Raw genomic sequence first — 14,229 nt, 5'->3', positions numbered from 1 at the left:
TGCCACTGTGGCAGCCTTGCAGCGACGACTGCATCCTCAAACTCAGCAAGGCCGCGAGTTTCTCCATCAGGCCTCCCTTCTTGTTGGATACAGAAAGGCCATCATCCACTTCCGCATTATTGTTGCGGACAATGTGGACGCGCCAGAAGCTATGGGAGCAGCAAACATGTCATGGCCACCATGTTTTGACACTACTATTGATGGCGACTGCAGTCCGTGAAAGGTCCATCCGACGCAATTTCCTTATCTATGGTCTGCACAGACACTGCCCCGATTTTCACTTCTGCATGCTGAAAGCTGAAGTAAATACTACGCACTAACCATTTGGCATACGGTAAGTGACTATGCGCCTCGTGCACTGCCTATAGAGGCGCAACTGAAAGCCACCTAGCGGACGCTTCCTACAGTACACGCGGGAGCAGTAGCAGACGACAACCCTTTGCAGCAAGGATGGCTGAAGTTCGCGGCTGCGATTTCTCCTTTGTTCAGGTACCAGGCTGCTTCTGCGGTAACAGCTGTAGGGAAGATGCTGACCTCTATGCGAGCGGGTATGAACAAGATGTTATCAGTGTTTGGGACAACATGGTCCACATAAGTGCAAGGTGTGTCCCGCAGACAAACGCCATGAACCCCATTTACATGACGTGGAGCTCATGTTGACTAGCCGATAAATTTTGTTGAGTGATGCGATCTCTCGATGGTTTTTTTTATTCTACCCTTGCTGCAATGCTGCTTCTGTACCTGAATAATAAGCACCCGTCGTTAGTGCAGACTTATATCAAACAAATCCGCACGGTGCAATCTCTGCATATGCCGTTGTGATTTTTCTGCCGATGAATACATGTGACATCGCTGAATAAGTGCAGTCAAAGTCGCCTCAAGAAGAGTAATTGCCAATTTATTGATGGAAACGCGTACACTAGCCAACGAAGTCACCAAACACACGGGTTAATAAAAGCGCGTGTTAGTGCTGTACCGCCGATGCAATTCTGCTGCATACGCCGATGAACTGCCGTTCCCGCTGCAGTTTTTGCAATTTTAAACTCCCCGAGGGAGCTGCTTCGAAACGTACAAAGCTAAATACTTACTAACTTTTCAGTACTTTTTTATATCACTAGAGAGAGGTGCCATATGATATATTTAAAGGCAGAGCAGCGCCATTCAAAGTAGATTAGCGCTGGCGGCAAGGCCCAGTTTAGTCGTCTGCAGCGTAAGTATAAGAAAGAATTCAGTTGAGTACACAAAACTCACATGCAAGAAGGGACTTTGTTGTGAAACAAACAAATCACTCGGCGTGTTAAGTCTGCTCAGACAGCATCGAGATGTGATGACTTCCCAAACGTGACGCGAACTTTTCAGCAAAAAAATGGAACGAAAACTACCATATGCAGCAGCTATTAGCAATTCTCGCCCCCTGAACTACCTATTTTCTAAACACATTTCCCAAAAAAACGCAATATCTAAGATGCCCTCGGGCGAAAAGAATAAAGCTGTTAAAGAAGCACTTGCTTGGTATCATTCCGATAAGACACAGCATGATTTGTATCCTTTATAAACGAGGCAGGGTTAAGATTTCGCAGCTCAAAAGAATCAACAAGAGTTATGCATGAAGCAACTAGTAACAGGTAAACATGTGCGAAGCCACGCATAAAAAATATGTAAAGACATGAAGTGCGCGACAGCTGGTGTGAGCATTTACCTGGCCACATAAAACCAACAATTTCAGTTCTTGCAAACTTCAGTAGCTTTAACATACAACACAATGCGCTCGTGCAGTCGTGCTGCCTAGCTAGCGCAGCGCGGTAAAGAAGCGGAAAACAATATAAGCGGGAAACGGCATTCCGGACTTTAGCGAAATGCCTTTAAACCGCATGCTGCACTGCAGACGGACTTCGTCGATTACGCGTCAAGCTATGATCGAGTGGAAAAAAAACACCGACACGACAAAGGAAAGGATGAGAACAAGAAATTTCCCTTCGAAGCGACGATCCATTTTTGCTACCGCTGCTCCTGCTGATGAGGCTTTGCCGGGAATGATTAGAAGCGTATCGCCGGCACATTTACACCGGTATTTGAGCCCCCCACCCTGCAACAGTTCTTCTTCGACATTCCCCGAGGCTTTGGCCAACCCCACACGTGCGAATGGTGTTGCCTATCTCGCTCTGAAAACGTGAATAAGACAGAGAAGCACGATTAACGACACAACAAACTACGGTGCGCACCAGGCTCCTCTCCCGCGTGTTCTGCGCAAGGCCGCCACCAGTGGCCCGTCCGTCGGCGTGCACGGCGCTTATAGTTTAAGCAGTAAGCCAATGCATTAGGTACAATGGCGACCCAGGATGGGGGATTCATCACAACTGGTATTTAAACTGGAATGGCTTATTAAGTGTGTATGTATTAGCGAGGTTTTACAGTATCTCACTTTTGAATACCGTCTACTTCATAACTTAAGATTTTCTCCATAATACGTTTATGATTTTATGAAAACAACTGCTAAGCTAAAACCTAAGAAGAAGCGTATCGCAACACGCAGTGCAGAGAAGTGGGCAATACCCTGTACGAGGACTAATTATGAGAAGCAAAGTTCATAGTTTATTCTCCTTAACAGATTAAATATACATAAGAAAAGCAATACAAACATTCTTCCATTGCCCCAAAAGCACTTTAAACTTCACTTTCTTCAGAGGGTAGCATAACTGGTGCTACGTAGTGGGACTTTGTATATCGTTATTTCCTTGGTACTAGCCAACGTGATTTCACAGTATAGTTATTTCTTCTTGTACCAAATAACTTACATCTAGCATTGATATGTTTAAGTACCTCTTCCCTGTATAAACTGTCTTATATAGTTTGTGTTCTGTGTAAATCATACCGATCATGGTCTCATTTATGCAGTGGGTACAAAGCCGATTCTCTTTCTTTCTTTTTTTTTTAATATCGTTGACCAAAAAAAATGTTTATCAGCACACTGCAAGCCCGTCACTGCAGATCAAGCATTGTATGCACCCCAGGTTTTAGATGATGTAGAGCAAAAGCCAGAGGCTTTTAAGGGACAAACCAGCACCATCAGGAACACTGCCCCGGGAACATAGTGAGCTTGCTCCTAAACCAAGACCTGTCAGACAGTTTGCTAGAACTGAAAAAAAAAATTCCAGCTTGCTTCAAAGCTCCCTCCACGTACAAGCCACCTGTCACAGTCCCAAAAACTACCTCATGCTAGCTCATCCCTCATGCCCCTGCCACAATCTTTGCATAGCAGCGCTATGATACTCTAGGCACTCAGCTCCAATGCCCATTCTTTGCAGCAACTATCACTGGAATAACTGAATGTGAGGCATTCCCAGACATGGGTTCTTAGATTACTATACCGAAAATGTCACTCTCACTGCCTCACATGCTCAACCCATGGACGGATCCTTCTTTAGCAGCTGTTAAAGGTGTCGCTGTACTCCCTGTGGGTACAACACTGCTCAAGATATCATTTGGTCTTATAGTTGGGGCAGTTGAGGCAGTCATGCTGAAGACGATGTCCTGCCCATAATACTGGGAGAAGACTTGTTTGAAATGGCTCATGCCGGCCTTTTCTTCGGGACAGCAAAGCCGGCTGTTTTACAGCACACGACTACAAAAAGAACAGCATTATCTACCCAAAAATTTGCTTAAGAATGACCAATAGTGTTATACATAACACACATATGCATAGCACACATATATATTATACATATCTCACTGCTGAAGTGCAGATCATGTCAGAAGACTGTTAACAGAATGAGGCACTACCAGCACTCGATCAACAGCCCTGACACATTCTAACTGGTCATTCCCTACCATTGCCTTTATACAGACAGCTTTTCAAGCCTGCTGCATGAAGCAATGGTACTGTTCTGCCTCAGTTGGGCCTGTCATCCCACAAGCCATTATTGGCCAGCTCACTTGACTCCAAGCCAATGAATGAATGTTTGATGTTTTATGGCGCAAGGGCCAAGTATGGCCAAAGAGCGCCATGTCCGTGGTAATGACTTTGCAGTGTAATCATGAGTTCGATGAAGTTGGTGTGACGTGGCTGTAGAGGGGCCTTAAAAATGGTCGCGCTAAAGTGCGTAAAATCTGTATAATAAGATTATGGCGATGACTTATGACGTGTACTATGAACATTAAGCTGCATTTAAAAACAATGATACGATGTGTAAAAATATATAAAGTTATAAGATATGCTAGAGCACTACTGCCTCCTTAGAGCCCTTGAAAAACAAGGGCCTGGAGGCATGTGCTATGCAAAACTGTTATCGCAGTGGCATCCTCTGGAGCGAGGATGCTCTACGAATTTAATGGGCATATAAAGTGTAGTACGACATCATTTAAAAAGTTGAGGACTGCCTTGGTGTCAAAAAGCGGTTCCTTACCAAGAAACATAGCCGGGTGTAAAGGGATGTAATAATGGTAAGCAAGCGGAAAATGTTTCTTTCTCTCCGTTTAGGCTTCCCGACACTCCAGGAGCACGTGGAGGATGGTAAGCCTCTCACCGCATCTACCACAGCCGCATCTACTCCAAGCCAACATACCTCCATTGCTGGGAATCTTGCATTGCCACAGTGAAGTTCTTGCCCCCAACAAAGACGACCTAGAACACCATACGAAGTTGCAATACTGCACCAATTTGCTACCGAATACCTTGCCTTACAGCTGCTGCGCGTACATATATGCGCCAGACGACAGATTGTTTTTACAGAACTTCACACCTTGCTTCAGTGCAGTTTACCAGTTTGCTGAACAGAAAAGTTCTGGCTCTGGCCTACACCTTCTGCACAATGCCAGAACATTGCACGTCTCGAAAATCAAGCATTATGCCACCCGTCTCACCAGTGGAACCCGTGCACACTTCCACCTTGAGAGATGCACAACTTCACCCCCTCTGCGATTGCCCAAGAAACAGGTGAGCCGCGCTATAAAAATCACTGCCGGATTTCTTTTTTGCCTCACATGGACTATATTTATTACTAAATGTATTTAATTGAATATTTAACTGAACACAGAACAGACGCGCAACACATGTTATATTTACTGAGCTACGATTTAACGAACTGTGTTTAATTTAGCCAACCAAATCTAGGCACTTAGTACTCCAAAACAGCGTTGGGATATACGAGGCCGCTCCTCTCGCGACCCCTGTTTCCTCGTGCGACGTTCCACGTGGGCCATCTGATCTGCATGCCAAGCCCGCGTGCGAACCTATGAGCCAGAAGCTTTTCGAGCGTTGCTGGACGTCAAACTGCGAACGCAGCAGCAGCGTTCAAAAAAAAAAAAAAAAAGAAAAAGGAGGGGGGGGGGGGGCAGAAAAAAGAAACCAAGGTTAAGACGACAGATGAATTAGTATGTCACCTTTGCATAAGTGGTCTTGTTCTCACGTAAATGTTGCACGCATGCTCGTCGTACAGCTTCATGTTTCGTCTGCGTGTTGTACACCTACATGTGACCGAAAAGAACGATAACAAGCATTCATTAAGTTGTCACACTAAAAACTCTCATAATGCGTTAACAAATCAAAGGGTAGCCCATACGAGAGCACAAAGGCCAAGCGAGTAAATAGAGGAAGTATGCAGAATTTAGGTCCACTCACGTGCTCAGAAACCACTCTGAACAAGCAGGAGCCATCAGCGGCGATCTGCTTCCTCCAGAACCCCAATGAGTTGAGATATGCATCAATTTTCTGGTTACCTTCTTCTTGGCACAGCATTGTGCAAAGCGAAGTCATGCGAATCTCCTGGGAAGCGCGGTCAGTTTGTACCAGTGGGAGTAACAAAGGATAGTGCCAAAACGACTAAGGCCCGCTCAAATTTTGTATTAGCCGCCACTCTCCGCGCTTGACCTTGTGTCCTTCCGCACTTAAACTTATCCTAGAAGAAAGGCCAGAGCCGACAATATCAAAACTGATTAAATAAGATACCTTACGGTGTTTATGCAAGCAGCTACGTAAGCAGTCCGCGTTAAGAGTGACAAGTGATGGACGGAAATCGTACGCAATGCGGGAACTATTTCTTCTATTTCCAGACACTCCTGGGACACCGGTCGAGCCACCATGCACGGCCGCGGCACCGTACCGGCGTCGCGGGCGTCGTCGCTAGCGTCGCGTGCGTCACTGAGTTTTGTGGAGTTGAAGTTCCCCAGCTCCTTACCTTTTTTTTCTTAAAGCCTTTGGGGCTTATCTTGTCCCACAATGATAATCGTCATCTGGCTTGTTTGCGTTTCCTTTCTTGAAAACTCAGCGCTCGCTACTTTCCTGTCGAGAATGCTATGTCACGCTGATAAATATAGGAGGGAGCATTACGTCACGCAACTAGCCATGGCAAACGAACGCTCTGTGAAGCCACAGTGGTGGAACACGTGACCTTTTGCAAGATCCCGGAGATGTTGAGACGTTTGGTTCCTGCAGTAGCCCAGTAGCTATCCCAGTAGTTTTTATTCGGTGCGCGCTTGTTCGGCTGCCCTGCTGTGGCTCCGCCTGCAGAGCGGGAACAATAAAGCCAACCTCGCACTTAGACGTGCGATCACGTGTTGGGCTACCAGGTTTGGCTTCAATCGCGCTGCGGCATGCTTCATCGTAGCTTTTTCCTTCCGCCGAAGCGCAAGCTATTCGTGTCTTGAAAATACCGGGCTCGCAGAGTTAAAGAGAGGAAATGTGGGCAAGATAGATGACGATTGTCGTTGCGGGACATGATACGACCCAAAGAGTGTAAACTTTATTATTCAATGGCGTTTTTCACTGGTCGATTCGGAGCAGGATTTCTTGCTCCGCGGCAACGAATCCGAATTTCACTGGTCGATCTGGAGCGGGTTCGCGCGTTCCACTGGTCGTTTCGGATCAACTCGCTCCGCGCCGGATCGCTCTCACATGCTCCGCCGCCGAGGCGCGGATTCGGACGGAAATAGCTCGCGTCACTTCCGTCTTCAAGCGAAATCGGTACCCGGTTGGTACGCACAATAGAGGAAACTCTATGGTACGCACAAATTTGTGTTGCTTCGCAAAATGGCTGCGTTCGGTGCTGCTGCAGCGCTCGCGTTTAGCGATGAGAGCTCGGACGACAGCGAAGCAGGCGCTGTACGAAGCCTTCTATGCACGTTGGCCATGCACAATCCTTGCGGGCGCGACATGGAAATGACGGACTATGCGACTGCCACGGTAAAATTACACACGGGGGACGGCGAGTTTGGTTGCCGTGGAAACGTACAGAACGGAAGTCGGGCATGGTTTTAAGAACCGGTTCGTGCGACGCGTGCGACGTGTACGCAGACTTCCGGTGTGATCCGCCGCGGAGCGTTTTCGCGCTCCGCTGGCCGATACGGATTTGTGAAACCCGAGCGCTCGCTCGAGGATTTCGGCGGCCGCTCCAGATCGACCAGTGAAAAACGCCATAAGAGTGTTGCCCCTATATCACCTCTGAAATAGAGCCTTGTCGGCTGCATTCCGCTAACAGTTCATCTTATGCTAATTATAAAATAGAAGCTGACTGTTCCTTGCAAAACATGGCACATCCCCACATTGGGGGATGGGACAAGAATTGGACAGTTGTACGTTCAGTTAATAGCTAACAATAGAGACTTTTAGAATAGGGGCCCCAAAGAAATAGCGTCGAAGTCATTGCGCATGCGCGAGACGCAAACTGCGTTTGGGTTTTGCGTTGCACGCTATTTCACCGATTTAGCGGGAGCCCAAATAGCGGCCCCAAAAGCTTTGCGTCAGCAAACATGGCGGCACCCATCGAAGCGACGGCTCTAACCTAGCACCAAATTGGCTTCGATTCGTGGTAACATGTGAAGTTCGCGAGCTAGGAGAAGTGACTGCGGTTATCGCTTTCTCTCAACTAGCGTGTGTTATCAAGATTGATTCATTAGACGCCGCTGATTCCGAATTCGATTATGGATTTTATGGCTGGTAGGCCTAACACGGCTAAGCTTGGCTGGTGAAGGCACGTAAAGTTGGTTTGCTCAAAACTAAGCGCAACTAATTGTTTGCTGCTTACAGAATAACCTCTAAATTGTAATTAAACGCGAATACACGCAAGTCAAAATTTCTATTCCTATCATAAAATTTCGTTCTCGATTTTACAAACTTCCCGATTTAACGAAATAATTCGAGCGTGGTCATCACTTCGTTAGGTGGAGTTTCAACTGTATTGAAATGAACTGTACTTTTTTATTATAAGTTTTTCCTGGTTTACAATGTGCAGATAAGCCTTCGTTTGCAGTAAGAAGAAAAGTGGTGCTCCCTTCGCCTTCGTTTTCGATGAGTGGCTTCGCTCGTCTATCGAAAGAACAGCGATGACAGGGGCCAGCCATGACACGTGTACTTGGGGAAAAACGCGGTACAAATATAAGAAATGTCTCTACAACAACGCGAACTTATTGCACCAGCTTTTTATTTTCAAAAGTGGTTGAAAAGGTCAAAATGTAGGTGGTAACCCAAGTTACACTCCCTCCTGTGAAAGCACAACGATGGGCGGCTTTCACAATTTACAAGGTGAGCTATCGACATAACTCTCACTTCAGTGTTGCTGGGGGAGGGACTCTTACTTTTTTAGAAGCTGCTCAGATCGAAAGATTCTGCTTACTATAGTAGGATACAACTAAAAAAAACAGCAGTTAGCAACCAAGGTACACGGACCGCACGGGGTTGTGTTACTCCGCCAGCCAATCACAGAAGCAAACGAAATCGTCGTCATGCAACCTTTTCAAGATGGCGTCATACTTGATACCTCCGGAGCGTCTACTGTTCTTGAAGAGTCTTTTCACCGGTGGAAGCGATGAGGTGTGCAACAGATGTAGACAAAGTGTATGGAGTCTGAGCAATTCACTCTTCAAAAGTCCGCAGTGCAGTTCATTTCACTGCTGAACACGTTTTACTCATGAAACGTCAATGCCAAATGAGGTGAAACTTGACATTAAATAGTTGCAGCGAAACAAGCGTTTTAATCAGTTCAATAAAGAAATAGGCTTTTCACCATTCCACTGTAATAGACGAGTGAAAACGTATAAAATTACGCTCTTATAATATTATTTTTGTGTTTACCGCCTTAAGGCTTCCCGCGCCTTGATCATCCCTTTAAAGTGCAGCCCGTTCTTGCGCGCACTAACTTCTTGAGTCACTCGCCCCTCTTTCTCGCGATATATAACTGGAATATGTTACCAAATGAAATCCTATCAGCTCAAAGTCATGATGATTTCCTAGCAAAACTAAAACGCTATTTTTTAACGGACAAACGTAGTATTCTCTTGCTAATTCATTGCAGATATCACTGTGTTATTGTGCGCTTTTTTATTTTGCTTTTTTTTTCTCACCTTATTTTGATGTTCCTTGCGCAAATGGTTTTGTTCTAGGTTAGCACAGAGTTCCTTGTACTGCATAAATTTTTCTCTGGCTGTGCTTTTCATTGTTGTATGCAGTATATGCTGGTATGTGTACTTTTTTAACAAGCATTTTCCTTATATGAATTGACCAAGTTACGACGATTTTGTGTCATCATCATCATCAGCCTGCTTTATGTCCACTGCAGGATGAATGCCTCTCCCTGCGATCTCCAATTACCCCTGTCCTGCGCCAACCGATTCCAACTAGCGCCCGCGAATTTCCTAATTTCATCGCCCCACCTCTTCTTCTGTCGTCCTGGATTGCGTTTCCCTTCTTTTGGTACCCATTCTGTGACCCTAATGGTCCAACGGTTATCTAACCTGCGCATTACATGGCCTGCCAAGCTCCATTTCTTTCTCATGATGTCAATTAGAATATCGTCTATACCCGTTTGCTCTCTGACTCGAACTGCTCTCTTTCTGTCTCTTAACGTTATGCCTAGCAATCTTCGTTCCATCGCCCTTTGCGCGGTCCTTAACTTGTTTTCAAGCTTTTTTGTCAGTCTCCTGTAGTCTCTGGCCTATACGCGTAGTGCACGCCGATGGACGCGCCACTGGTGGCGGCCTTGCGCAGAACACACGGGAGAGCACGGCCGGTCTGTAGGGGAGCGCGACCGGCCGTGGGGAGAGGAGCCAGTCACGCGCAGTAGTTTGTTGTGTCGTTGATATTGCTTCTCTGTCTTATTCACGTTTTCAGAGCAAAATAGGCAACACCCTTCACATGTGTGGGGTGGCCAAAGCTTCACGAAATGTCGAAGAATTGTTGCCGGCGGGGGGGCTCAAATACCGGCGAAAGCGTGGCGGCGAGAGGGTTCTAATCATTCCCCGCAAAGCCTCATCAGCGGGAGCAACGGTAGCAATGGATCGTTGCTTCGGCGCGAAATTTCTTGTTCTCACCCTTTCCTTTGTCGTGTCGGTGTTTTTTTCCACTCGATCATAGCTCGACGCGTAATCGACGAAGTCCGTCTGCAGTGCAGCATGCGGTTTAAAGGCATTTCGCTAAAGTCCGGAATGCCGTTTCCCGCTTATATTGTTTTCCGCTTCTTTACCGCGCTGCGTTAGCTAGGCTGCACGACTGCACGAGCGCATTGTGTTGTATGTTAAAGCTACTGAAGTTTGCAAGAATTGAAATTGTTGGTTTTATGTGGCCAGGTAAATGCTCGCACCAGCTGTCGCGCACTTCATGTTTTTACATATTTTTTATGCGTGGTTTCGCACATGTTTACCTGTTACTAGTTGCTTCATGCATAACTCTTGTTGATTCTTTTGAGCTGCGCAATCTTAACCCTGCCTCGTTTATAAAGGATACAAATCATGCTGTGTCTTCCACAGAGGTCAGTGTCTTCCCTACAGGTGTCACCGCAGAAGAAGCAGTCTGGCACCCGAACAAAGGAGAAATCGCAGCCGCGAACTTCAGCTATTAAAGCCCCTCCATACACGTTAGAAAGCGGCGGTGGCGCGTGGATGGAGGGGCTTTAAGCTATCCTTGCTGCAAAGGGTTGTCGTCTGCTACTGCTTCCGCGCGTACTGTTGGAAGCGCCCGCTAGGTGGCTATCAGTGGCACCTCTATAGGCGGTGCACGAGGCGTATATGTCATCACTGGTAAAATGCACTGATTGTATACCTTCCTTTCCAATGATAATGGTAAGCTTCCAATCAGGAGCTGGCAGTGTCTGTTATTCTTCTGTGAATTTCCTCCTCATGATGAGGGTTCCCTGTGATTAATCGACCTAGGTAAAGGTACTCCTTCACATACTAGAGATCGACTGGCGATCCTGAACTCTTGTTCCTTTGCCCGGCTATTTTTGATTATCCTTTTTCTTCCGCATATTAATCTTCAACCCCACTCTTACACTCACTCTGTTAAGGTCCTCAATAGTTTGTTGTAACTCGTCTGCATTGTTATTGAGTAGAACAACGTCATCGGCAAACCGAAGGTCGCTGAGATATTCGCCGTCGATCCTACCTCCTAAGCCTTCCCAGTTTAATACCTTGAATACTTCTTCCAAGCGTGCAGTGAGATGTCCTAGCAAAACTAAAACACTATTTTAACGTACTAACTTGGTATTCTCTTGCTCATTCGTTATAGGCATCACTGTGTTGTTGTGCGCTTTTTTACACCCATTTTAATTCTATAGGCATCTTCAACGTTTAGGACGTGTCGTTGTATTGCCCTTACTGCTTCTTTTTTCCTGTTTTCCAGCTTGTGTTCTTTTTATTTTAGCATGCATTATCTGTTTAAATGCGCATACTGTATCTATCACTAAGTTATTGTAACACCCTTATGTAATGCCTGTATGGGCCCTTAGGGTACTTGAATAAAAAAAATTTAGCGGTGACGTTGAAAGCTTAATTCCTTCAACGTTTAGGCTAACACGAGAGTGGTGAGTTGATGTTAAACGTTACCTTGCGGGCACCGCTGCTGCTTGTTTACGTAGTACACAGAACACAGAGAGAGGTGCTTGCTTGAGGCGTTGTTGTGCGCCATATTTTATAACCTCTGAGAGGGTTGAGCGTTGTCATTTCCTCATCGCATTGTGGCAGAAGTATTAAAGTTGAATTGAATCATGGGGCTGAACGCGCCGAGACCACTATCGGATTATGAGGCAAGCCGTAGTGGAGGACTCAGGATTAACTTTGACACCGTGATGTTCTTTAACGTGTCCCGAAATATAAGCATGCGTGCGTTTTCTATTTCGCCCCCGTCGAAATGCGGCTGCCGGGATTGGGATCAAATCCACGACCTCCAGCAATGCCATAGCAGCAAAGCTAACGCGGCGGCCACAGATGTGTTGTTTTGACGGTCGACCGCGTCTGCAGTGTCGCCTGGACGCTGCGGTGCGCTTTAATTAATGAAGCCCTGCTTCTGCACGCCTTGCGTAGTTTGTCCGCGTGACATATTTGCATGGTGTTTATTTTTCAGAAATAGCAGCAACGTACCTTGAACTTAAGCTTATCCAGTTTCCCAACAACTGCTGTCGTATAATAGTTGAGTTTGCTTGCCTTCTCACGTCACCTCCCCCGCTCTCTTGTATGGGAACTGCCTATTCTTCCTCCTCACTACAGTTCTATCTACGTCCCCTCTGGACTCGCACCTTAGTAGGAAGAGAAGCCTGCAGTTTCTGCAACCCTTCTGGGGAGAGTCACGAATAATTTAAGCTGCCAAGAGACTAATGTGGCCACACCAGGGAGCTCCAGAAAGCATTGTGCACATTCGACGCGGTCGAATGGCCAAGTAAAGAGTGGGAATATGGTGAGCTTCTAAGTGTAATAACGACAGAAATACGGAAAGAGAAACAACCTGTTAGTTGGAAAGGGAAAAAAAAGAAACCGAAAAGCTGGTGGAACAGGTAGATACGAGAAGCGATCGCCGAACGACAGAAAGCATCTCGAGAGCACAGGCAGGCAAAGAAGGCGCAGTTGCCGCAGGATGAAGTAACCAATAAATCGGAAATACAGCGGGAGAAAAAGTCTATGGTTCAAATACTGGTGCAAGCAAAATTAAAAGGTGAAAGTGAACGTTGGTTGTCAGAAATACGTGAGAAAAAGAAGGCCGCACCTAGAATATTTTGGAACCACATAAAATTATTAGGCAGGAAGTCAACAACAATACACCAACATATCCTAGACGAAGATGAAAACAAGCTGGAAGGAGAAGCGGCAGTAAATTACATCCGAAAAGTAACAGCCGAGTCTTTCCAAGGCAATAACGAGGTTGTTCTTGAAGAAAAAAAGAGCTTGAAAGAGACCCACGTGGAAAAGGAGCTGGTGCTGACAAATTTCAACTGGAAGAAAGCGGACGAGAAAACTCCTAAGCGCACAGCCACAGAGCTAGACGAAGTTCCCGTTAGGCTGATTAATGAACTAGGACCAAAAAGTAAGGAAGCTCTGGTGAAAGCAGTGGAAAAAACTTTAAAAGATAGACGAATACCAGACAGTTGGCGACAAAGTAGAATTATTTTAATTTATAAAGGTAAGGGGGAGCAACAGAATTCACTCGTATAGACCGTTGATTATTACATCGGTAATACACAGGTTTGCAATGCAGGCAATCAAAGTAAAGCTTCAAGCATGGGCAGAGAATAATAGCATTTTGGGAGAGCTTCAGAATGGCTTCAGAATAGGTATAGCGTTTGGATGATAACTTGTTTGTTCCTACTCAGTGTATTGAAATATCAGAAGCAGAAAGCAGACCGTTGTATGTGGCCTTTTTAGACATTACAGGAGCCTATGACAACGTAGACCGCAACATATTGGGGAATATTCTGTAAGGGGAAGGCTTAATTAGGTGACGATTGCCTACAGCTTTTGAGAGAGATTTACCTAGAAAATACCGTTTGCGTTGAATGGGGAGGGATGAGGAGCGAGGAGAAAGTTCATATCAACAAGGGACTGAGGTAGGGGTGCCCTTTATTCCCGCTGCTGTTTATGATGTACATGGTGAGGATGGAGAGGGCGCTAGAAGGAAGTAATATCGGGTTTAATCTCTCATACAAACAGGCGGGTACAGTAGTAGAGCAGCAGCTCCCAGGTTTATGTTATGCGGACGACATTGTGTTGCTAGCTAACAAGCAAAGTGATTTGCAACGTCTGGCTAATATCTGTGGACAGGAAGGCAACAATTTAGGTTTGAAATTTAGTGTTAGAAAATCAGGTGTTATGGTATTCAATGAAAACAGTGGCCAGACAGTGGAGATACAGGGCCAGGAAATACCTCGAGTAACAGAATATAAATACCTTGGTATATGGATAAACGAACGCAATAGATATATGGAAACACAGGAAAAAAATAACAGTGAAGGGGAAGAGAAATTCAGCCATAATGAA

General features: G+C 45.9%; 1 protein-coding gene across 2 annotated transcripts in view; it reads right to left on the bottom strand.

Annotated features, from left to right (window-relative positions):
* Positions 1-5,854, bottom strand: part of LOC126516903 (UDP-N-acetylglucosamine transferase subunit ALG13-like) — a 120,283-nt gene extending 114,429 nt beyond the window's left edge. For both annotated transcript variants that reach the window (XM_050166989.3, XM_055063979.2), the window contains exons 1-2: positions 5,618-5,854; positions 5,380-5,463 (exon numbers count right to left, since the gene is read on the bottom strand). In XM_050166989.3, the coding sequence (XP_050022946.2) occupies positions 5,380-5,463; positions 5,618-5,752 (219 nt within the window). In that variant the 5' untranslated portion in view covers positions 5,753-5,854. The remainder of the gene's footprint in view (positions 1-5,379; positions 5,464-5,617) is intronic.
* Positions 5,855-14,229: the final 8,375 nt, after the last annotated feature.

The sequence above is a fragment of the Dermacentor andersoni genome, chromosome 1 (assembly GCF_023375885.2).
Source record: "Dermacentor andersoni chromosome 1, qqDerAnde1_hic_scaffold, whole genome shotgun sequence".
NCBI classification, from domain to species: Eukaryota; Metazoa; Arthropoda; class Arachnida; order Ixodida; family Ixodidae; genus Dermacentor; species Dermacentor andersoni.
The sequence above is the reverse complement of the archived record's forward strand: the minus strand, read 5'-3'. Positions and strand labels throughout refer to the sequence as shown.